The sequence below is a fragment of the Carassius gibelio genome, chromosome A14 (assembly GCF_023724105.1).
Source record: "Carassius gibelio isolate Cgi1373 ecotype wild population from Czech Republic chromosome A14, carGib1.2-hapl.c, whole genome shotgun sequence".
NCBI lineage: Eukaryota > Metazoa > Chordata > Actinopteri > Cypriniformes > Cyprinidae > Carassius > Carassius gibelio.
In genome coordinates this window covers 8360810-8386526 of record NC_068384.1, presented here as the reverse complement: position 1 = coordinate 8386526, position 25717 = coordinate 8360810, and the positions used below count along the sequence as shown (strand labels likewise).

The following is a 25717-nucleotide window of genomic DNA, read 5'->3' as shown; positions in this document are numbered from 1 at the left end:
ATTCCAAACCTGTCAGTTTTTCATGTTTAGTATAAAATCTGGCAATTAAAACAGTAGATGGGAGCCACTGAATTACACGAATACTACCATCAACTATTTGCTTATCAATATTCCTCAAAAGATCTTGTTTTTAATAAAATTTATTATTAATAAATTAAATAAACCCCAAAATAATAATCAATAATTAATCATTTATTAATAAATGAAATAAACCCCAGTCAATATTTCAGTAGTTACTGTCACTAACTTTATCAGTACATACAAGGAAATGGAAGTAATTCATGATACTAGCTGCTGCAGTGTTTTCAGAAGAAACGGATACAGAAAGATATGTTTTAAAGCAGTTTAATAATCACTTGAGTTTGTGCAAATCAACTCCAAACATACAAAGGATTTTATTTGTATGTCTGAGAGACTCCGTATAAGACACACATTCACAGAAGACTGTAAAACATGGATATGAACACAACAGTGAGACAAGACAGAGTGAAACAGAGTGTTAACGGTCACACACACACACACACACACACACACACACACAGAGTGAATCCGGCCCTCGATCAGGTGTTTCTGACAGTGTGACATGCAGCTCTCACAGCAGGCCTGTGTGTCTCAAACAGGTCCTGGAGCGGTTTGTGTCAGTGGTGTGTGTTGCAGACGGGCGGCAGGACCCGGCGTGTCTCAAACAGGTCCTGGAGCAGTGTGTGTCAGTGGTTTGTGTTGCAGACGGGCGGCAGGACGCGGCGTGAGTTGGCTTTGACCCAGGGATGCTCCATCACGCTCCTGAGCGGCAGACGCATGGATGGACTGTGACGCAGCAGCTTGGAGATCAGATCACGAGCACCGTCAGACACCAGCTTGGGGAACTGAAGATCCACCTGCTCTCACACACACACACACACATTAGGAGCAAAACCAAAAACACCATACTTAAGGACAAGATTTAGAAAACTATTAATGTTCTGACAGGTTAGAGAACACTAACTTTCTGCTTAATGCACCAAAACAAATTTACTGAATTTTTTATATAAAACAACAATAAAACTCCTTCAGTTTGGTTCAAAGAAAAATAAAGATTTTAAGATTAACATTCAGAACTCGCTCTTGAAAATATATTTAGGTGAAAGCATCCCTTGGAGCCTGAAGCTGACAGACAGACAGACGGTGTGAAACGCTCCCATGATGCTCTGTGCAGACAGACCTTAGTGATGCGCTTGTATGTCTCTGTGTGGCTGGCCGTCTCGAACGGAGGGTTCCCCACCAGACACTCGTAACACAACACACCGATGCACCACAGATCCACCTTCTCATCGTGAGTGTGACCCTCGATCATCTCTGGAGGAAGATAGTCCAGAGTCCCACACATGGTCCGCCGTCTGAGAGAGAGAGAGACACACACACAACAGAACGACTGAAGATAAAGTCTTGTTTTCTGAAAAATGCTTAAAACATTAATATCTGCCAGTGAGGTCAGAAAAACAGCAGCTTCGTTTGTCCACTTGCATCAATTTTTCACCATGCATGTTCAAGTGCAGTGTAGATTTGTGAGTGTGTAGATGTTTGTCCCGGTGCATTATGGGTGTGTGTGTGTTACCTGAGAGAGGGCGCGTGGACGGACCAGCCGAAGTCTGCGATCTTGAGCTCTCCTCTGAATCCCAGCAGAAGGTTCTCCGGTTTAATGTCTCTGTGGATCACCTTCTTCTCGTGACAGTACAGAAGAGCGTCCGCCAGCTCCTCCATGTACTGCAGACACAAGAGCAGCGTCAGACGGGGCTGGAGGAGAGTGTGTGTGTGTGTGTGTGTGTGAGAGAGACTCACGGTGGCCGTGCGCTGGTCGTCGAAGCGTCCGCAGCGCTGCAGCTCTTTGTACATCTCTCCTCGAGGAGCGAACTCCAGAACCAGAAACACTCGCGTGCTGTCCTGGAAGTAGTTGTAGAAGCGCAGGATGTTGGGGTGCCTGGAAACAGACGGTTTTAGTTCCTGCAGGGTCATGAAGAGCGTCTGAAGGATGGAGAACACACCTGAGGTGAGACTGGATCTCGATCTCTCTCCGCAGCTGATGCTCCACTCCTTCCTTCTCCATCTGAGACTTGAAGAGCACCTTCAGAGCCACGATCACCTTCAGCTTCCGCTCGCGCGCCAGATACACGTTACCAAACTTGCCCTTCCCCAGCGGACGGCCGATGTCGAAGTCTTTGATGGAGAACCTCCTGGTGAACCAGAACGGCAGGTAAAATATCTGAAGGTCCTCAAATCAAGACATTTATTGGAGAAGCACAGTGACGCATGGAGACTCGCTTTCTGTGCTCAAAACAAGAAGTAACTCTGATTAGACATTCGTGCTTCTCCAGTAGATGTGTCTTGATTTAAAATCGTTTAGATGTTAATGTTTAGTCCGTTATTGTGCATCTCAAGTCAACACAGCTCGTTATATTTGTACTGGAAAACAAGACCGAAATCCTGAGGAGGAGCATCACTTTGTGTAAGATTGACCTGATCTTCAGCAAGAATAAAAGCATGATAAAGCGGAGACTGAACTCACTTTGTGTTGGACTTCACGGGAACTCTCCCAGGACCTGAAAGAAGACCACCAGAGACCGAGTCAATCGCTGTCAGCTTCACAGAGTGAGTAAATGATCAGAGGTTTATTCTGGAAGTGAACTAATCCTTTAGAGACATCCAACAGATGGATTATCAGCAGTGAGAACACCTCTATAATCTAGTGCACTAGTTAGCAGACACCACAAAGACCCGGATGAGGACCATAATAACACACATCTCGTTTATAAACAGCGCTTGGACATTGTTTTCGAGCTTTTACCTGAAAGAGTGTGTGTGTCTGGATTCATGCCGACTCTGAGAGGACCAACAGTAGCAACCTGAGCCACACACACACACACAGGTCATCAGAAAAACACTGATTCTCTTAACTCCAATGAAACAGAATTAACTCGCTTCGCCTCACCTGTGTTTGGAAGACTCTCGGTCCCTTATTCTCTTTATTCTGATAAAACAAACATGTCAAACTCAACACGCACGCACGTACATCAATAAAACACAACCAGCTCGCGGATGGGAAACATAAACATGAAAACACATCACTAATATATAATATTCAGCGTCTGTGTAACGTTAATATTTAGCGCTCGCTGCTCTTGGACAATGATAAAAGACTCTGATTTGACACAGATCAGCCCCTGAACGACACTAACATCTCCTAAACACAGCAACATATATATACAGATATTTATATACGCGCGCTTATGTTCAGATAAGATAATTAATAATGAGTACAGAAATCCATAAAATAAAGTACCTGCATCACGATTGTTGTACTCTTGTGTCTGTGTTTCTGCGCTTCCGTTTATTTTTTTTTAACCGCCTGGATTTAAAATGAAAACCAGATGGATTTCTATTGGCCGAGCCGCTATGAACTTCGCGCTGATTGGCCCATTAACTCGAACACTCATTGGGCCGAAGACGTGCCAATCATTCTGGCCCCGCCCGCTACAGAGACTCGCGCATGTGTATAAAAAATAAAAATAAAATAAAATAAAAAGTTATTTTGATATGATTACATAAACAATTAAAATACAAAATATCTCCAGGAAATCTGAAAATGTACTTTACATACATCGCCGTTATTGTATATAATTGAAACCTCCCTCTGCCTCTTAAGAGAACAAAACATACTTTATTAAATGGTAATTACGACATAAAAAGTTTAAATTATGATACAAAAACATGAAATTATGACTTGTCAGAAGTATGGCATTAAAACAAGTAGAAACGATGAGACACTAACGCACAATTATGAGACTGAAATCAAATGTATGTTATACACAGTCATACTTATGACAGTCAAAATTATTACACGTTTGCTTTATTATGAAATGATATTAAATATTAAATCAAAATTATTTGACAAAAATTGTCATAATTACTTTTTAATTCTCATAATTTTGTCTTCAACGTTTATCTTGTAATCAGACTTGAAACCTTTTTTTCCTTCTCATAATTATGATTTACTTTTGCTTATGTGGCATAAATGTATTTCATAAATATGTGTACACCTGCTTTGCATAAAAAACCCTTGTATAAAAGTCCATGAAATTCTAAAATAAAATAAAATACAAAGACAGCTTAGGACTGATACAACACAGACTTGCAAAATCATTGAAAATTCATGTTTTATTCTTTTATAAAAATAAAAAATAAACAAAGAGAGACATCTCTACAAATCTTCAGCTGGGTCTTCAAGTCCTCAAGTCCTCGACTGAAGAATCGCTCACACTGACTTCAGTGAAATGAGCAGCATGAACTCAAAGAGAGCTGGAATCACACTGTAACACACACACACACACACACTCACTAGATCTGCTGATTTATAACAGTTGCTGGTAATATAGATGAGTGTGTGAGCAGACGGACCTGCAGAGGCTGAACATGATCCAGTACGTCCAGCACGGCCACTGCTGGAAAACAAAGCAGGACAGACTGACGCATGCGCTGGAGTGAGAGATCAGAGCTGGAGAGACGTTCAGAGAAACACACGGACACAGATTTCATTCACACAAAGCTGCAAAAATCTATTCCATGGTGGAAATAAGCTTCATAGTGCTTGTGACATAAGAGCTGTTTATTGTTTGAGGTGTTTGACCGATGCGGCTCAGATTGACTGTAACTGAGTGTTTGTAAGGATACACAGCAGCGCCTGGTTACTGTTGAACATAGAGACTCCAGAGAGAAACCCCACCAGTTCAACCACAAACAGCCCCAGAGTCACAGACAGAGCCACCAGCAGCCTGAGGAGACACAGACATCACCGAACAACAGCGTAACACATGCATGAGGACACAAGCACACCACACTGCAGCAATGACAAATACACAGAGCGATCTGTGTGTGTTCTACCTTGTATCTTCAGTTTTGAACTGTTCTTCAGTGAATTCCAGTGGCAGACACGACTGGATGTTATTGTCCTGTAACACACACACACACACACACATTAGACTCTTACAGCCTGGTAGACCTGTGAAAGGTGTGTGTTCTCATCTCACTCGTGACCAGAAGATGGTGATGACGATGACCAGGTGTGCAGCGAGCGTCAGGAAGCGAGCAGGAACCAGACTCTTTAACACAGACATCCCACCTTCACCTCAGCGAACCTACAACATCATCACCATCATCATCTCCATCATCATCTTCATCATCACTATCATCATCATACACAACTCAGAGATCTCCCATCATCATCTCCACTGACGGAGGACATTCACTTCTCCTTCAGCACATACACTTCCATTATAATAATACAATCAATGATAATAAACTAAATACAGATAATATCTTCTAAGAATATTTAACTAACGTTTCCATAAAGCATTTCTTCAGGAGAAATGAGGCCAAACGCATTTATTTTGTAAATTATTATTATTTATTTTTCATTAGTTTGCTTAATCTGAGCTTTACAAGACTTGTCTACTTTCCCAAGTTTGCCACCTGAACACTGAATAACGAAATAACTCGATTCAACAAAGTTAAGTGGTTGAAGATTTAAAAACGTGATTCGGATTCGCTGAATATGGGATTCATCAAGAGATTGACAACAAATCTGATTTACTAACGATAGAAAACCCTTTCAGTAATGTACAGTTACCACATACTGTCACAAATGTAAACACTAACAAACGGATCTGTGGTAATTTCGCGCGCAGCGTCACAGTTTGTCTCTAAATCGATGTAGTCACTGAAATAACACTCCTCTCACGTTATTAATAACTATCTATCTATCTATCTATCTATATATATATAACTATAACTATATGAGGAAGATGAGCTTCAGCGAAATAAGATATACTCACATGTCCAGCCTCAGACGCGCACGTCCGCGTTACTACAGCAACAGGGTCCTCGAAGAACTCGAGCACGAGCACCGGCGCGCTCTCGGCGCCACCTGCCGGCGCGGAGACGCGCAGTGACTACACACTCACGAGAAAATACATGAGGGTACCTAGACGCCTCATTGGCCGCTTTGAGCTTTAATTGATTTCGTAGATTTTTTGGGTTTACAAATCTTTTAATTTAGTATAACTGTGACATATTCATAAAATGTAATTACTTGATATGTAGTTGTTTTGTTGCTTTCTCTGTGTTCAATCCCAACATTTTTTTTCTTTTTGTTTCTCTCTTTCTTGTGTCTCAGGTCAGAACACAGCTCATTCCATTAGAAATACTGGGATAAAACCTAAATAATAAATCTTTAAACACTAATAATTTACTATCGTTGAGAAAATGTAATTAAACAAGTAAATACAAATCAAAAAGTGACACACTTGTAGTCTGCTCTTCATTTTGATAGCACTATAGCCTACAGATGAACTCCACAACAAATAATAACATGTAACTGATGAGGATGGATCCAGTGAAGATGAACATATCACTGATACAGTGCACAGTAGAAATAAAGGAAAAGTGATATGTTATATATAAGTATTAGCTATACAAATAAACTTGAATATAAAGGGTGGAATAATACAGAATAGACAAAAATTAAGAATACATTAATAGAAAAAATAAAATAAAAAAATTGAAATGTAATGTTAAAATACTATTTGTGTAATAATTATTAATGAAATTAAGACACAACTAATGACACAACACAAAAAAAATTGTGGACATGAGTTCCAAATTGTGTTTAATTAATGAGCTCCTTAAGTATTATACATGTACACACACACACAAACACACACATTTGACACAATTGAGTCAGTTTGAGGTTCGCGAATAATTTGAGTCAATTTGGGAGTTCGGAGCGGCTTCGCGGATCATTTGAATCAGTTCGAGAGTTCGGAGCGGTTCGCGGATCATTTGAATCAGTTCGAGAGTTCGGAGCGGGTTCGCGGATCATTTGAATCAGTTCGAGTGTTCGTAGCGGGTTCGCGGATCATTTGAATCAGTTCGAGAGTTCGTAGCGGGTTCGCGGATCATTTGAATCAGTTCGAGTGTTCGTAGCGGGTTCGCGAACCATTTGAATCAGTTCGAGAGTTCGTAGCGGGTTCGCGGATCATTTGAATCAGTTCGAGTGTTCGTAGCGGGTTCGCGAACCATTTGAATCAGTTCGAGAGTTCGGAGCGGGTTCGCGGATCATTTGAATCAGTTCGAGTGTTCGTAGCGGGTTCGCGAACCATTTGAATCAGTTCGAGAGTTCGGAGCGGGTTCGCGGATCATTTGAATCAGTTCGAGTGTTCGTAGCGGGTTCGCGAATAATTTGAATCAGTTCGAAAGTTCGTAGCGGGTTCGCGAATCATTTGAGTCAGTTCGGGAGTTCGTAGCGGGTTCGCGAATCATTTGAATCAGTTCGAGAGTTTGTAGAGGGTTCGCGAATCATTTGAGTCAGTCCAGGAGTTCAAAGCGGGTTCGCGAACCCTATGGTTCTATATAGAACCCCAATAAACCCTTTTTTCTAAGAGTGTTGTCCAGTGTTGGGCAGTAACGCGTTATTAGTAACTTAGTACTTTTGACAGTAACTATAAATAAATTAACTCCTTTACTGTTACTATATGGTGCATTGTCCCTTACTTTTTTTAAAAATTATTATAATTATTATAATTTAATTTTTAATTAATTAATAGCGACGCATTGTCAAGGCTAGAGCAACAGGAGTTTCTCAAAGTGGAAATATGCTCATTATTTCACTTTAATTCACCATAAAGACAAAAACTTTTTAATCAAATGTAAGATGTGTCTTTCTAGTTCGAATGTCCTATCCTCAGATTTTGTAAACCACGAATTCATAATCTGCGCTCACACTTTCGCAATCCGTTCCCATGGATTTGTAAACTGTAGCCTACTCACGGATTCATGCAGCAAGCTCCTACGTGTTAACATACAGTTTTAAAGAATATTATTATGTGGAATGGGTCTACAGCAAAGTGTCTTAAGTGATTCTCTGTATGTTTTTCTCATACAGGTGAAACATTGTTGAAAACATGCACCTGTCTCTGCTGTGGAGTCACCGGCTTTCAGTCCGCTCCTCAACATGATAACATAGATTTCATTTTTAAACAGCATTTATATATATACACACATATTTATGTATGTATGTATGTTTCTCAAAATTGATTCTGAATAATTCAGATTGCTTTCATTTATTTATTTCAAAATCTTCTGTGTTATGTTGTCCATTGTTGATAGTTTTCATACTGAAGCTGTGAAAGGAACATTTTTAACAGCAAACACAACAGCTTTTATGATGTAGAAGCCACTTTAGTTTTTGATTCTGAATATATTATTCAGGTGTTCTGTTATTTATTTCAGAAATCCTTGTGATATACAATATTCAGTTTGTGCTGGTCTGACTTAATCAAAAGAGTGTTTAACAATTACTTTCTGTTTTACTTTGTGTTTGTATAGACCATAACGCATAAAAGTGCATTAATAAACTATTTAAGGAAAAAAACAAAATGAAGAAAGTATGTAAAGTTTATTTTATACTGTTTTTAGAAAAAAAGAAGAAAAAAACTTTTTTTGTTTAGAAAATATAAGAGTTCATAAAAGGAGTATTTGTCAAGTTTAATTCAGGCAAAAATGTGTCCCAAACTACAAATAATTAGGTAAAACACACACTTACTCTCTCACACACACACTTTATCACTCTCTCTCTCTCTCTCTCTCACACACACACACACACACACACACTCTCTCTCTCTCTCACAAATAATCTAAAACAGTATTTAACGGTATTTTCCCAGTTCACGTATTATGTATAGTTTCAGAAGCTCATATCAACTGACAGAAATATCTGTAACCTTTAAATATTTCATCACGTAAATAAAGAAATGGTGTTTTGCAATTTGCATTACGTAAATAGTTTTCCAGTATTAAAACCAATGTTTTATTTTTCTTTTAAAATCATTTTATCCATTTTACATCCCTGTGAGAACTATAATCCACCAGTTAGCGTTCATTAGTGTGATGTCTGTGATCTGTCAGAGGCAGCAGCGGTCAGTGATGCTTCGGTCAGTCTCTGTTGACGGTGAGTCTGCAGCTGCTGAAACACACACAGCAGTCGGGCAGCAGCGAGCGTAAGGTGCGTCTGAGCTCCGGCACCGGATCCTCGTCTCTGCCCTGCGCTGCGTCTGGTCTCACATCCTCCTCGTCCTCCACGAACTCCACCTCCACGAACTCCAGCCGGCGCAGCTGCTTCAGAGACCTGCACACAACACATGTTAAAACAGAGTTAAAACAGGTATATTGTAAAATAATATTATTACTATTTTTTCAATATCAAATAAATGCTGTTCTTCTAAACTTTCTAGTCATTTGTGAATCCTAAAAAATAAAATGCATCAGTTTCCACAAAAATATTAATTGTGTTCAACACTGATAATAATCAGAAATGTTTCTTGAGCAGTAAATCATATTTTCATGATTTCTGAAGATCATGTGACACTGAAGACTGGAGGAATGATGCTGAAAATACAGCGGAGCATCACAGAAATAAATTACACTTTAACACAGATTCACACAGAAAACAGTTATATTAAATTATAATAATATTTCACTATTTTTAAACTATTTTTTATAAAATTAAAGCATGAGCAGAATTGTTACTATTTTTTTAAATCATGAAATCTTCCAGTAGCTTGCACAGAATTTTTTAATCATACACTGCAGGAGTGAAACGGATGCTGAAATGATGGTCTCACGCTCTCTTATGCCCTGATTGAAGGTGAATGTGTCCAGTACACACCTGCAGCATCTGAGCACCGTCTCCTTGTTCAGTCTGCATGCGCGCAGACGCAGCCAGCGCAGGTCCTGCAGGCGGCTGACAGACAGCAGACCCGGATTGACCTCGTTCCCACCCAAACTGAGTGTCTCCAGCCCCGGCCAGCCCTTGCCCAGACCCAGCGCCACCATCTGCGCTAGCCTCCAGGTGTCCAGCTCCAGGTGTGTGAGGCGGGCGAGCGTCTGCGCGCCGGGGGGAACGCACTTCATCAGGCCGCCTACGCTCACACGGCTCAGGTCCCGCAGCTCCAGACGGCTCAGCTGCTGCCACGTGCACAGACTGCTCAGGTGCTGGTCCGAGAACGACGGCACACTGTCCACGACCAGCGTTTCTATTGCGACGGCTGATGCAGCCGCCTTCCCGTCCGTCTCGGGGTCCTGTGAGAAGAACCCGGGCGAGACTTCACAAGAACGCAGCTCCAGCACCTGCAGGGAAGAGGGCAGCAGGCTGCAGCTGCGTAAACCGCGCAGGTCTGTGAACTGCAGGCTCAGTCTGCGCAGACGAGGACACTTGGAGCGCAGCGCCTGCAGCCAGGACTCGGTGAGGAAGGCTCCGCGGCGCACAGACAGCAGAAGCCCACGCAGACGCAGACATCGCAGACCGTGACCCAGATACTGACGCAGCAAAACCCACAGCACTCGAGACGTCAGCTGAAACACAACAGACTCACTGCTTTCAGCTCTGAAACGATCACTGCTCAAAAACACAACAAATCACCTGCCGGCCAACGATACAAGTGGGTTATAATGCTAGTCTTAAGCTAAATAAATAGATAAATACATTTATTAACTGTTAAAAATAAAATAAAATTTTAACTTAAACGTATTAAATAAATAAACACAGAGTAAAACTCTCACTCCTTTCCATGTGGAGAGATCCACAGCTCTCCAGAGTCTCTGATCCTTCACCAGCTGCTTCCAGCGCCTGCAGACCCTAAAACACACACACCAGCTTCAGAAACATCCAGAACACACACACACACACACACACACACACACACACACACACACACACACACACACACACACACACAGCATCTCCAGAAAAACACACACATCTGGGCTTTTATCCGCGCTACTGTTTATTTGTTTGTTTGATGACTTCCGGTGCACGGATCTTTCCGACTCAGACCTGTTCAGCCTCTCGAATCTGACAGCAGATCACACAGAACTGATGTCTGCACATCACTAGATTCATTTGATAAAACATTTCACTTGATCAGAACACAGTCACTGACTCTGAAGGTTACTCTGTCGTAACTTACCTGGAGTTCCGCACGAGCTCGCGCACATTTAAATAAGATAAAATATCGATTAAAACGTTTTCGGGAAAAAAGTCCAGAACCATTTCTTGGTGATGTTACGCTCGACACGGAAGCCCCTGAGCTTGGATAAAAAACAACAACAAAAATAAGACATTTCACATCGAAGCTTGATTGGGTTTGCCGCAAGCACGTGATCTATGACGTATGAAGCGTCGTTCGTCACAAAACCACGTGACTGCTTCAGCGCCGTCGTTTACTGCATTGAGATATTAATAATAGAATGATAGAATAATGGAGAAATGATAAATAATGGAGCTAAAACTTTTCTCTTTAATTTCACTACCGTTACTTATTTACAAAGATTAAGTGCTTACACTTTGGAGCACTAGTCCTTTAGTTAATGTTAGTTAATTCAATTCAATTCAAGTTTATTGAATGACCCAGCTCATATTCTAATATTATAGACTGCATTTAAAAAGCTTTGCACAGGCTGTTTAATGCTGATAATGTACTGCGTGTCTTTACACAAAAACTACACGATGTAAATAGCCTAGAAATGAAAAACACAGGAACTCATAGTGAATCCAGCTGCAATATTATGATAAACTTGTTGTGATGTTGTAATAATGCTTATTATTTTTGATTATCAAGGTTTTTGAGGGGACCATCTCATATTCTGGTATGTGATAAACATAACTAGGGATTTTGTTGTGCAAGGTAAACCTCACATACTTGCACACAAACATTCATTTGTGTTAACATCAGTGTTGTGTTAGTTACTAAGAAATAGTTACTAGTTACAGTTACTAGTTACTTAATTCAAAAATTGACTCAAATGATTCGCGATCCCCAAACTGACTAAAATAATTCGCAAACCCACTCTGAACTCCAGAACTGACTCAAATGATTCGCGAACCCTCTCCGAACGCCCGAACTGACTCAAATGATTCGCGAACCCGCTACGAACTCCCGAACTGACATAAATGATTCGCGAACCACAAACTGACTAAAATGATTCGCCAACCTGCTCCAAACTGAATCAAACGATTCGCGAACCAGCTACGAACTCCCGAAATGACTCAAATGATTCACGATCCCAAAACTGATTAAAATGATTCGCGATCCCGCTCCGAACTCCAGAACTGATTCAAATGATTCGCGATCTCCAAACTGACTCAAATGATTCGCGATCCCGCTCCGAACTCCAGAACTGACTCAAATGATTCGCGATCCCGCTCCAAACTCCCGAACTGATTCAAATGATTCGCGATCTCCAAACTGACTCAAATGATTCGCGATCCCGCTCCAAACTCCAGAACTGACTCAAATGATTCGCGATCCCGCTCCAAACTCCCGAACTGATTCAAATGATTCGCGATCCCCAAACTGACTAAAATGATTTGCGATCCCGCTCCGAGCTCCCGAACTGATTAAAATGTAAATGATTACAGTATTAGTTTCTGTCAAATGGAACTGCGTTACAGTAAGACATTGATAATAACAGGTTACTGCCCAACACTGGTTAACATACATGGAAAAATAAACCACTGTTGCAGAATGTGTGTGTTTTCTGCATCAGTGTGTGTAATGTGCATTATAGAACAAAATTATAGCATTTTTTGAGTCAAGTTTTTTACATTATTTGACTCATTAATTTAATAAAAAGAGAAAGACAGAACTGAAAACTGATTTTTTTCTAAATTTTTCTGTGTTGTGTCATTAGTTGTGTCTTAATGTGATTAATAATTATTACACAAATAGTATTTTAAAATTACATTAAAGAAAAATGTTGGGATTGAACACAGAGAAAGCAATAAAACAACTACATATCATGTAATGTACATTCAAATGACATTACATGAATATGTCACAGTTATACTAAATTAACAGATTTGTAAATCGAAAAAATCAAATGTGAGCTTTCAATTAATAATTTTCCAAACCTAACTGCACGTAGATCACAAACCTCTGAAATCGGTTGATAAATGTTTTTATTCAGTAAAATCCGCAGCTCCCCCGTTTACTTTCACTTGTTTTAAGGCAGTCTTGCCCTCACTAACATGGCGATACGTCAACGGCTCAAAGCGGCCAATGAGGCGTCTAGGTATTTATATGTTTACTGTACGTTACTTTATTATTTTTTCTCAATATCATAATAAAATATGTAGCACCACGTTTTAAGCATTGTTCTAATAAGTACAAGCTAGAAAATGAAGGAATAAATAAAGAGAAAGGCATTTATGCTAAATCTTCTAATATTTTAACGTACGTTTTATAAATAGTTTATAGTGCAATAATCCAGTATTTCAAGTGACACCAAAACATAATGAAAGGAACGAAGATAACTGCTTTTTAAACACGATTCATTATTTATGAACACAGCCATATGTGTCTAAAAATATTAATGATTTGGCATTTTCAGTTATTTTTATTATGAGAGACTGATTATCAGTCAGTGACAAGGGATTATTTTTAAAAACAAAAACAAAGAATAATTCAATATTATATGTGGAATAATCCCTTTAATAATGTAATCTTTTTTGTGCGATTTTCGCGGTCACCGGAAGTGGCCTCATCCGGCGCAGTGCGCATGCGCAGTGAAGGCAGCGCTAGCAGAAGACAGAAGACAGAGGAGTTTCTACAGCATTAATCATTCATCCTGTTAATTAATGTGTTTATGAATCTGCATAATGGCGGGAATCAAAGGTGAGGGCTCTAACTGCGTGTGTTTGTGGTGTTTGTGTGTTAATAATGAGGCGGAAGCGGTTCGGTGTGTATTAGCTGCAGCGAAGCGAAACAAAAACATCAGCAGCTCCGTTTCTGTTTAAAATATACACACATTTTCAAAGACACAAACATATATCTATATTTATATTTGATGATGGTGGTGCATTGGCTAATGTTTTTGTATAGAAAACAAATAGCGTTGGTTGTTAGAGATCAACATGTAAAGGATTATCTGCTGGTTCTGGTTTCTCGGCTGTTTCGTGTTGTGTATTTGACAATCATATTTTGACAGTTTAGTTGAATGATTTAATTACTAAAGACAGCAGAATCATAATAAAAGAGAAAATTAATTCTGTTACTTACAGGAAGATTTACAAATTGAAGATATGTCATAATAGCCACACTGAATGTACATCACTCAAGCCTTTGAACAGTGAAGATATTTTTAATTCGTTTTTGTTTTAATATTTTCTGTTTTTATTTTTATTTAAACACAATTTTAGTATTTGTTTTTTTTTTGCCATTTTTTGAATTTCTTTTGTTTTCATATATGTATATATATATATATATATATAGAGAGAGAGAGAGAGAGAGAGAGAGAGATATGTGTGTGTGTGTGTGTGTGTGTGTGTGTATATAATTATAAATAAACAAATCTACACTGCAGAGATACAGAAAAAAACTGTAAAAATGTGAATATTATTCTAATGTAAACATCTGTTTTCTGTGTGAATCTGTGTTAAAGTGTAATGTATTTCTGTGATGCTCCGCTGTATTTTCAGCATCATTCCTCCAGTCTTCAGTGTCACATGATCTTCAGAAATCAGAATAATATGATGATTACTGCTCAAGAAACATTTCTGATTATTATCAGTGTTGAACACAGTCGTGCTGCTCTATATCTATATCTATATGATGATGTTGTTGTTGTTGTTGTTGTGTGCAGCTCTGATCAGTCTGTCGTTCGGAGGAGCGGTCGGGCTCATGTTCCTGATGCTGGGCTGTGCTCTTCCCGTCTATAAGTGAGTGTGTGTGTCTCTCTCGTGTGAGTGTGTGTGAGTGTGTGTGTGTGTCTTTCGTGTGAGTGTGTGTGAGTGTGTGTGTGTGTCTCTCTCGTGTGTGTGTGTGTGTGTGTGTGTGTGTGTGTGTGGAGCGTCTGCTCACGCTGTGTTTGTGTGCAGTGCGTACTGGCCTCTGTTCCTGCTCTTCTTCTACATCCTGGCACCTATCCCATACTGCATCTCTCGCCGCGTGGTGGACGACACAGACTCGGCCAGCAACGCCTGTAAAGAGCTGGCCTTATTCCTGACCACAGGCATCGTGGTGTCCGCCTTCGGGCTGCCCATCATATTCGCCCGCGCCGATGTGGTAAACATCTTCATCACACACTGTTCAGCTCTCAGAGTCAGGCCAGGGAGAGTTTTTCATGAAACATTATGAAGGCAGCAGCTGGATATTGATACACGTTCCATGAATCAATTCTTTATTTGATTTTACATTGATTCGTTTGGATCTATATCACACACCTTGCTAGTGCATGTCTGTGTTTCTTAAAGGAACAGTTCAACCAAAAATAAAAATGTGGACGCTTTCAGAATGAGTTTGTTTCTGTAGAAATTTAGCATTTCATCAATATATCCTCTGCAGTGAATGGGTGCCGTCAGAATGAGAGTCTGATAAAAACATCACAATAATCCACAGCACTCCAGTCCATCAGTGAACATCTGGAGAAGACAAAACCTGAAACACATCCAGCATTAAGATGATTTTAACTCAAACACATAGAGTCTATAATCCATAATAACACTTCCTCCAGTGAAAAGGTGTTCTGGTCTGAATCAGGAGAGAAATCTGCACAGATCAAGCAGCGTTTAAACAAATATGTGTCTGGATTCTGATCTGAGAGACAACAGGAGATGCACTTTTCAATGTTTTTATCAGCTGTTTTTACTCTCATTCTAACGGCACCCATTCACTGAAAAACATCCACTGATGAGACACTGATGCAGTGCTACATTTCTAGAAATCTGATAAAGAAACAAACTCATCCTGATCTCAGATGATCTGATGGTGAGCATATTTAGATTTTAGGCTGACGTGTTGTGTCTGAAGCACATTTATTGTGTGATTGCGGTGATGAAATGGACAGGATTGGTTGATTGCAGATGATTGAGTGGTTCCCTGATGTGCACAGATCGCGTGGGGAGCCTGTGGTCTGGTTCTGACGGGAAACATCGTGATCTTCGCCACCATCCTGGGCTTCTTCCTGGTGTTCGGCTCTAATGATGACTTCAGCTGGCAGCAGTGGTGAAGCCGCTCAGCTCATCTCTGACACGTTTGGGTTTATTTATACGTGCCGCCCATTGATAGAAGCAGGAATCCAGTGCAATAATTGTGTTAATTGTAGAAGGCTCTGACCTGGGCTGGTCTTCTCTGGTGACCGCGGTCAGATGGTTTCTCTGCTGCTTGATGTTCGTCCCAGCTACCACACTGAATCTTTCTGTTAGTTTATTTATTTGTTCTCGTCTTCTGTTCGTATTAAAATGTGACATCGCAGACTGAAGCTCGTTATGTTGATTTGATGATTGTGTTTTTATTTCGTAGCGATGCATTTAGCGTCTTTAGAAACCCAGACATTTCCCACAAACCCAGAGTATCTGTTAATCATCTGAACACACTCATGAAACGCAGCTCATGTTTGTTTGAGATGCAGACGTGCTCATATTCATCATTTCTTTCGTTTCTCTGAATCAGACGCAGGTTTAAAGTCAACATGAAACCTCAACACACTTCTGAAATTATTGTCAGTGATTCATCTATGTACATTAAAAATGAAATAAATTAGGCCTAATAATCTGAATTATTTCACGTAGAGAAACTTTTCCTCTCAGTAATTAGTGAGGGACTGAATCAAGTCTTATCCTGCTCTTGTGTCCTGTGGAGAATGTGTTACACGTTTCTATGGAAACCCTTTTCAATCAGAATCAAAACATTTAAAAATTGTTACTTTGTATCTTTCAGTTCTGACCGTCCTCCCAATAACTGCAAGAAAAGTCTGAATTCTGTGTTTATATCTCACAACTTTCTCTTAGTTTTGTGTAAGCATCTCACAACTATTATTATTTTTTGCACATAATAAAAAATGAATCTGTAATAAAAAAATAAAAATAATAATAAATATTGTGAATCGTGAAATATAAATTAATAATTACATGAAACTCAGAATTGTGTGATTAAACTTGCAGTTACTCTTTTTATTTTATTACATGGTGAAAAAAACAACTAAAACATCTTGTGATCCTGATTTAGTATTTCTTCTGACACAAGCGTGCTTCTGTTCACTGCATGTGTAGATAGTGCTGTTTCATGTTGACTTTACAGCTTTGAAGACACTCTGTTATTTTATCTCTCAATGTTCGTGCAGAAACGACGCAAGAAACATAACATGACTTTTCCTCTCTTCTTGTTCATTTTTTAAAATAAAAACCATTTTTGAAATAATAAATGGAGTTGTATGTTTGTTGTCATTGCAGCTGATGTACAGTTCTTCCTCTCAGTAATTACAGTACTGCAGTAATCTTTATTTACAGTATTGTTCAAAATAATAGCAGTACAATGTGACTAACCAGAATAATCAAGGTTTTTCGTATATTTTTTTATTGCTACGTGGCAAACAAGTTACCAGTAGGTTCAGTAGATTCTCAGAAAACAAATGAGACCCAGCATTCATGATATGCACGCTCTTAAGGCTGTGCAATTGGGCAATTAGTTGAATTAGTTGAAAGGGGTGTGTTCAAAAAAATAGCAGTGTGGCATTCAATCACTGAGGTCATCAATTTTGTGAAGAAACAGGTGTGAATCAGGTGGCCCCTATTTAAGGATGAAGCCAACACTTGTTGAACATGCATTTGAAAGCTGAGGAAAATGGGTCGTTCAAGACATTGTTCAGAAGAACAGCGTACTTTGATTAAAAAGTTGATTAGAGAGGGGAAAACCTATAAAGAGGTGCAAAAAATGATAGGCTGTTCAGCTAAAATGATCTCCAATGCCTTAAAATGGAGAGCAAAACCAGAGAGACGTGGAAGAAAACGGAAGACAACCATCAAAATGGATAGAAGAATAACCAGAATGGCAAAGGCTCAGCCAATGATCACCTCCAGGATGATCAAAGACAGTCTGGAGTTACCTGTAAGTACTGTGACAGTTAGAAGACGTCTGTGTGAAGCTAATCTATTTTCAAGAATCCCCCGCAAAGTCCCTCTGTTAAAAAAAAGGCATGTGCAGAAGAGGTTACAATTTGCCAAAGAACACATCAACTGGCCTAAAGAGAAATGGAGGAACATTTTGTGGACTGATGAGAGTAAAATTGTTCTTTTTGGGTCCAAGGGCCACAGGCAGTTTGTGAGACGACCCCCAAACTCTGAATTCAAGCCACAGTACACAGTGAAGACAGTGAAGCATGGAGGTGCAAGCATCATGATATGGGCATGTTTCTCCTACTATGGTGTTGGGCCTATTTATCGCATACCAGGGATCATGGATCAGTTTGCATATGTTAAAATACTTGAAGAGGTCATGTTGCCCTATGCTGAAGAGGACATGCCCTTGAAATGGTTGTTTCAACAAGACAATGACCCAAAACACACTAGTAAACGGGCAAAGTCTTGGTTCCAAACCAACAAAATTAATGTTATGGAGTGGCCAGCCCAATCTCCAGACCTTAATCCAATTGAGAACTTGTGGGGTGATATCAAAAATGCTGTTTCTGAAGCAAAACCAAGAAATGTGAATGAATTGTGGAATGTTGTTAAAGAATCATGGAGTGGAATAACAGCTGAGAGGTGCCACAAGTTGGTTGACTCCATGCCACACAGATGTCAAGCAGTTTTAAAAAACTGTGGTCATACAACTAAATATTAGTTTAGTGATTCACAGGATTGCTAAATCCCAGAAAAAAAAAATGTTTGTACAAAATAGTTTTGAGTTTGTACAGTCAAATGTAGACACTGCTATTTTTTTGAACACACCCCTTTCAACTAATTGCCCAATTGCACAGCCTTAAGAGCGTGCATATCATGAATGCTGGGTCTTGTTTGTTTTCTGACAATCTACTGAACCTACTGGTAACTTGTTTGCCACGTAGCAATAAAAAATATACTAAAAACCTTGATTATTCTGGTTAGTCACATTGTACTGCTATTATTTTGAACAATACTGTACAACTACAGAAATCATCTTTTAGTGTATATGACCTCTGATTGTTGGCTTCCGATCAGATTCTGTAGAGAAGCTAGTCTTTAATAACCACACAATCCTCCTCCAGTAGTGAAGTGTGAAGTTAGGTTTCCTGCGGTCAGTGTGTGAGTCGCTGCTCGCTGAAACATGTTCCTGAAACACACACCTGTGATTCACAGCACATTCCAGGAATAATACACATCTGCAGGAATCTCAGAACACACGTTTACGACACAAACCAAAAATAAGAAAATTTAGGTTTAAAAAAATAGTATGCATGAAAAAAATAAAGGGTTTTTTGGGGGGGCATTTTGATATTTTTTGCAAACCAATTCCACCCCACATTAGTACAATGTTGTTGTTTTTTAATTCCATCAGCATCAAGTGCAACAGATTCAGCATCATATAACATTCTTCAAATAATATATTAATTAATATAGTCTTAAATCATAATGATTATTTGGTGGTTAAATGTGTTTAAAGCAATGCACAGAAGAAAAATAAAAAAACTGGAATTTGTTAACATGAAGTACCAAAGAAAAATACATTTATTAGTAAAGTGTAAACAGAAATGGTAATGGCCTCTGGTTGAAACATGAGCGGGACGCTTCTGTCAGGCGTGTGTGTGTGTGTGTGTGTGTCTCTCTCTGTCAGGCGTGTGTGTGTGTCTCTCTCTGTCAGGTGTGTGTGTGTGTGTGTGTCTCTCTCTGTCAGGTGTGTGTGTGTGTGTGTGTCTCTCTCTGTCAGGCGTGTGTGTGTGTCTCTCTCTGTCAGGTGTGTGTGTGTGTGTGTGTCTCTCTCTGTCAGGTGTGTGTGTGTGTGTGTGTCTCTCTCTGTCAGGCGTGTGTGTGTGTCTCTCTCTGTCAGGTGTGTGTGTGTGTGTGGGCCCCGGAGCGAGAGCCACACTTCACGGTGTTTGTGGAGGCAGGTCTGAAGGACTGAGACGAGTAGATCACATCAGATCAGATCAGATCAGATCAGATCAGGTCGGAGGTTATGAGGAGGTTCTTCAGAGTGGACAGAGATGAGGATTACGGTCAGATTCAGTATCTCACAGCTAAATGCATCCGTCTGTCTCAGGAGAAAGGTAAGAGACTGACACAAACCCGTGAGGATGACGCTCACTGTGTTAAGAGCTACAGTCCTGTCATTGATCTGATTCTGATCACCTGAAAGACATGAAACATGACTATCGTTCGTTCTGTGCAGCTGCGCTTTAAATGCATTAGAAGTTGTTGTTGTGCACACAAGTAGTTCATGTTAGCTGCAGATTTCAGCTGCCCAGTGAAGCAAAGTGTGTGTGTCTGTGTGTGTGTGTGTCTCTCTCTCTCTCTGTGTGTGTGTGTCTCTCTCTCTCTCTCTCTCTCTCTCTGTGTGTGTGTGTGTGTGTGTGTCTCTCTCTCTGTGTGTGTGTGTGTCTCTCTCTCTCTCTGTGTGTGTGTGTGTGTGTGTCTCTCTCTCTGTGTGTGTGTGTGTCTCTCTGTGTGTGTGTTTGTCTCTCTCTCTCTCTGTGTGTGTGTGTCTCTCTCTCTCTCTCTCTCTCTGTGTGTGTGTGTGCGTGTGTCTCTCTCTCTCTCTCTCTGTGTGTGTGTCTCTCTCTCTCTCTCTGTGCGTGTGTGTGTGTGTGTGTAGCAGTGCTCCAGCGAGAGCTGCTGGTGTCTGGTGAGCGTCAGCAGGTTCTTCAGGCAGAGATGGAGGATCTGTCGGTGCGTGTGTGTCAGAAGGAGCAGCTCTGTGTGGAGCTGAGCATCAAACATGAACAACTTCTGGAGCGGTTTCAGAAACAGCAGGTACAGTCGAAGCAGAAGTTTACTACGACAAACAAGACAGCAGCTTAGAGTTCAGCCAAAGATGAAAAATCAGATGAAAATATGCTCTTTCTCTGGCCGTCCAAGATTAGTTTATGTCTTCATCAGGTTTGGAGAAATGTAGCACTGCATCAGTGTCTCATCAATGGATTCTGACGGCACCCATTCACTGCAGAGTCAAGTCACCTTTATTTATATAGTGCTGTAAACAAAATACATTGCGTCAAAGCACTGAACAACATTCATTTGGAAAACAGTGTGTCAATAATGAAGAATGATAGTTAAAGACAGTTCATCATTGAATTCATTGATGTCATCTCTGTTCAGTTAAATAGTGTCTGTGCATTTATTTACAATCAAGTCAATGATATCGCTGTAGATGAAGTGACCCCAACTAAGCAAGCCAGAGGCGACAGCGGCAAGGAACCGAAACTCCATCGGTGACAGAATGGAGAAAAAAACCTTGGGAGAAACCAGGCTCAGTTGGGGGCCAGTTCTCCTCTGACCAGACGAAACCAGTAGTTCAATTCCAGACTGCAGCAAAGTCAGATTGTGCAGAAGAATCATCTGTTTCCTGTGGTCTTGTCCTGGTGGTCCTCTGAGACAAGGTCTTTACAGGGGATCTGTATCTGGGGCTCTAGTTGTCCTGGTCTCCGCTGTCTTTCAGGGATGTAGAGGTCCTTTCTAGGTGCTGATCCACCATCTGGTCTGGATACGTACTGGATCCGGGTGACTGCAGTGACCCTCTGATCTGGACACAGACTGGATCTGGTGGCCACGGTGACCTCGGAACAAGAGAGAAACAGACTAATATTAGCGTAGATGCCATTCTTCTAATGATGTAGCAAGTACATCGGGTGTTATGTGAAGTGTTTCCGGTTCCAGTTTACCTAATTAATGCAGCCTAAAAATCCTTTAACAGATTTGGATATTAAAAACATATTAGTATGTTATGTGTAAGCCAGGTTTTAAGCATCCATTAGTGATTGATGAGACACTGATGCAGTGCTACATTTCTACAAACCTGATGAAGAAACAAACTCATCCTGATCTCAGATGATCTGATGGTGAGCACATTTCCCACACATTTACATTTACACGACTGTATGGAAGGATTATAGCTGCAACACCACACATTGTTGAATAAGATCATAAAGCGTATGCAGTATTCCGTATACAGTGTGCATTGTTCTGGAATCCTCTCTCTTTCTGTGTGTGTGTGTGTGTGTGTGTGTGTGTGGCAGGAACAGGCCGATCTCCTGCAGCAGCGTTTGATCTCTGTGACAGAAGAGCGCTGGAGGGACGCCTCACTGCAGTCTCTTCAGCTGGAGCAGGTGAGCTGTGATTTACAGCAGCTGCAGGGCTCAGAAAAGCAGCTCATGGGCCTGGTGGACGAGCTGCACCAGGAGGCCCAGCTCAGAGCCCAGCAGACCGAGGTCTTGGAGACGCAGCTCCACGAGGAGACTCAGAAAATACAAGATCTAGAGATGCAGCTAAACAGGTGGCAAATCAGAGAGTACACACACACACACACACACACACACACACACACAAAGTTTATCCATTTACTTGGACAGTTTTAATATATATATATATATATACAAAATTGATACAAAAATCTCAAAAATAAAATTTGTAAAAAAATTCTATTCATATGTTTTTTTTTCCGATTGATCAGCAAATCTCTCGAGCTGATGGAACTCCAGATGTCCCATGAAGCCCTGCGGCAGGATCTGCAGGATCAGCGCAGCGCCCACCAGAGGACGGTGGAGGAACTGCGGCGCGAGAACTCGGAGAGTCTCGGCAAACTCCGTGAAACAGCCGAACAGTTCGAGTGGCTCTGCGAGCAGCAGCGGAGATGGATGAGCTGCGTCAAGAGGTTCCGTTCGCTCCATTTCACACACACACAGACACACACACACACACACACACACACACACACACACACACACACACACACACACACACACACACACACACACTACAAGTTTTCGATACAAATTAGCTGAAGTCAATCTGCGATTCCTAACACGACCACAGGGAGGCGCCAAAGACCGCTGCACCTGCTGGATCCTCGGACCCTTCAGCCAGCATCTGTCACTATAGAAAACACTAGTTTAGTTTTATTTTGATACATTCTCATTTGAATGGTCAAACAATCCAAAGAAAACCTCTTTAAAACTGCTGCTGTGATGTGCTTGGTTTTATATAGGTGAACCAAACTTGTGTAGTTATCGTATGATGAATATGCTAACATAAAAAAAATCTCTCTGTATGAATTATGAGTATGTTAGCTACCATAGCTATAAATAAAGACTTCAGATGTCAGAAGTCTAGCATAAATGTGGAAATGTTGGGTTGCTGTTCTGTTTCCATCAAACCTGCATCTTAAGTCCTGTGTGAAGAGCTGTAAAAGAGGGAAAATGAAGCTCTTTTCTGTAGATAAACGTGTGTGTGTGTGTGTGTGTGTGTGTGTGTGGGCAGGTTTAAGGACTGTCTGTCAGGTGAGAAGGAGTCCCTGGAGCTGCAGGTGAACAGGTTACAGATGGAGTTGGATACTGTCAGGAATAATGTGCATTTCAATCGTTCCACAGAATCCTGCAGCAGGTCATAATTTAACTTAACTTAATTAAATTTTAATTTGTAATTTTAATTTGAATGAAATTTAACTTAACTTTAATTTACTTATTTTAATTTTAATTGTAATTTTAATTAAATTTTAATTTTCAATTTTAATTTTAATTTTAATTTTAATTAAATTTTCCTTTTCAGTTTTAATTTTAATTTTAATTTTAATTAAATTTTAATTTTAATTTTAATTTTAATTTTAATTTTAATTTTAATTTTAATTTTAATTAAATTTTCCTTTTCACTTTTAATTTTAATTTTAATTAAATTTTAATTTTAATTTTAATTTTAATTTTAATTTTAATTTTAATTTTAATTACATTTTAATTAGTAAATTAAATTAAATTAAATTAAATTACATTAAATTGATATTTTATTGATTAATTTTGCTATTTTAATGTACTTTAATTCTTTTCATTCATACGCTCTGCTAGTGTATTTCTGGTCTCCTCACAGGAGGGATGTTGAGCTCCAGGCTGAGGTGGACCGATGGAAAACACTGTATGAAGACCTGCTCAAGCTCAGCACACAGCAGGTACAGGAGCCTGTCTGAATGAGAACCTCAGACTTTTATCGTTTATATGTAAAGCTATTCACACACACATGTACATGTCTTTGGTTTTGTCAGAAGGCAGCCGATGGACACCTCAAACCCCCGTGAGGACCCAAACACAGACGACAGCTTCACATCACAAACCGATTGAAAAACCTCTAGTTCTGCTGAAATCATTGTTAGTGAATATGCAGGGTTTATGAAAAAAGAGAGCAGTTCAGGTCAAGTTCTTCATTCTGTTCCTCATTTGTTCAGGGTCATCAGAATTACAATAAATGTTGTGCAATCTATTGCACTTTTATGCAGGATGTTAGAAGTTGTGAGAGTGTTCAGACACTAGATGGTGATGTTCTACCTCTGACAGTCACATTAAACACAGCTTTGACCTCTGACCTCTGATCCACCTCCACTCTGACCTCAGAGATGTGTTTCTCAACTATTTACATATATTAATAATATTATATATTTTTTTGATGTATGTATGTATGTTTGTATGTAATACTACTTCATTGTGGCTGATTTGTGGACTGCACCCTAGACCTGCTTCATTGTCTCTTTTATTTCCACAGTGGTCATTTCTGACTGTAAAAATAACTCATAAGACCATTTAGCCTTTTCCTATGTGCCTGTTGTTATTTTGCATTCATATATTCATAAGTGGCTCAAAAATCATCAAGTTTCACACTTGGAAAAAAATTTAAAATAAAAAATAATCCAAGATTATGCAAATGAGAACATATTACAGAAGTTTTTTGAAGGGGTTGACCATGAAAGGGGTTTATTTCGTTATAAACATCAGCTGAACATATTCCACTTGGATGCTAATACCATATACAAACACACACAGACACGAGACACCGATTTTATTAGTTTGTAGAAACTAATGTGAACTATGTTGATTCGTGTTTTATTACAGGCTTGTCACCTTCCTTTTTTCGCTTGCAAACTCTTTTCGTTTGGAGGTTCTTTATCAATCTAGTTTCCCGGGAAATCTCTAGTGAAGGCAAAAACACGGTTTGGAAGATGGTTTATGATGTTTATTATTTTCATTCTGTTAATTTCTGTTAATTTAAAAAAATACAGCGGTTCTTTAGGGTGGCTGAGGTGTTGTATAACACTGCAAATAATCCAACATGTATAGTTCTAGCTCTTAGTCTCTTAGTTTAGCTGCTGAAAGGATTAAATATCAACAATAAAATACAGTGTATTTGGTTCAACCTTTTTGCCCCCGATGGCCCCCCCATGAGGAAATATTCCAGGAATCCCACACAAGAGTTTTTGACATTGGAGAAGGAATACAAGTAATTCAAAAAAGCTTTTACCTTTGTAGTGTATTCCCATTTATAGCAACCACATGAATGGAGTAACATATCAAATTGCAAGATCAACACTAGTAGCTAGTAACTAGTAACTAGTTCAGGGTAACATGCCAGTTTAACGTTCCTCACATTACCGTTCCACGCAGGAACCGTGTGTGAGCTCAGGGTTTGTGAGGGTTTCCATGAGACGCCTCTTACCGTCATTACGTAGAAAAACATACGCGAGCATCTGACTGATTTCCCCATGATGTCAGGGGTTTTCAAAGTCTCTTGTGTTTAGGGAACAGGCCTTATATACGATTCAAAAATATTATTATGGAGAGGTGTTTCCACATGCTTGATATCAATAATAAAGCTGCCATCTCAAGCAGATGTTTGGAGCGAGTCCTCCGA

The 25717-nt window shown here is 39.9% G+C and overlaps 5 protein-coding genes across 6 annotated transcripts; 2 read left to right on the top strand and 3 right to left on the bottom strand.

Annotated features, from left to right (window-relative positions):
- Positions 1-329: 329 nt before the first annotated feature.
- Positions 330-3395, bottom strand: LOC128027415 (aurora kinase B). 2 transcript variants are annotated; one of them, XM_052615030.1, is made up of 10 exons: positions 3317-3395; positions 2966-3004; positions 2822-2879; positions 2543-2576; positions 2022-2210; positions 1819-1957; positions 1595-1743; positions 1202-1376; positions 690-878; positions 330-620 (listed from the first exon to the last, which is right to left on the bottom strand). In XM_052615030.1, exons 1-9 carry the CDS (start codon positions 3320-3322, stop codon positions 708-710), a joined length of 960 nt encoding a protein of 319 aa, XP_052470990.1. In that variant the 5' UTR covers positions 3323-3395; the 3' UTR covers positions 330-620; positions 690-707. The 2 variants fall into 2 exon arrangements, with proteins under 2 accessions (XP_052470990.1, XP_052470989.1); XM_052615029.1 differs by having other exon boundaries at positions 330-878.
- Positions 3396-4173: 778 nt separating this feature from the next.
- On the bottom strand, positions 4174-5996 carry tmem107 (transmembrane protein 107). The gene is made up of 6 exons (XM_052615036.1): positions 5865-5996; positions 5061-5168; positions 4915-4982; positions 4705-4805; positions 4432-4528; positions 4174-4343 (listed from the first exon to the last, which is right to left on the bottom strand). The coding sequence occupies exons 2-6, from the start codon at positions 5145-5147 to the stop codon at positions 4289-4291; spliced, it is 408 nt and encodes a 135-aa protein (XP_052470996.1). The 5' UTR covers positions 5148-5168; positions 5865-5996; the 3' UTR covers positions 4174-4288.
- Positions 5997-8470: 2474 nt separating this feature from the next.
- On the bottom strand, positions 8471-11251 carry LOC128027414 (F-box/LRR-repeat protein 12). The gene is made up of 4 exons (XM_052615028.1): positions 11055-11251; positions 10648-10723; positions 9755-10440; positions 8471-9214 (listed from the first exon to the last, which is right to left on the bottom strand). Exons 1-4 carry the CDS (start codon positions 11135-11137, stop codon positions 9022-9024), a joined length of 1038 nt encoding a protein of 345 aa, XP_052470988.1. The 5' UTR covers positions 11138-11251; the 3' UTR covers positions 8471-9021.
- A 2345-nt stretch (positions 11252-13596) lies between these two features.
- On the top strand, positions 13597-17286 carry leprotl1 (leptin receptor overlapping transcript like 1). The gene is made up of 4 exons (XM_052615037.1): positions 13597-13760; positions 14728-14803; positions 14963-15149; positions 15976-17286. The coding sequence occupies exons 1-4, from the start codon at positions 13745-13747 to the stop codon at positions 16090-16092; spliced, it is 396 nt and encodes a 131-aa protein (XP_052470997.1). The 5' UTR covers positions 13597-13744; the 3' UTR covers positions 16093-17286.
- Positions 17287-20439: 3153 nt separating this feature from the next.
- On the top strand, positions 20440-24591 carry LOC128027418 (protein Spindly). The gene is made up of 6 exons (XM_052615034.1): positions 20440-20806; positions 22069-22325; positions 22503-22703; positions 23309-23431; positions 23909-23987; positions 24081-24591. The coding sequence occupies exons 1-6, from the start codon at positions 20708-20710 to the stop codon at positions 24111-24113; spliced, it is 792 nt and encodes a 263-aa protein (XP_052470994.1). The 5' UTR covers positions 20440-20707; the 3' UTR covers positions 24114-24591.
- Positions 24592-25717: the final 1126 nt, after the last annotated feature.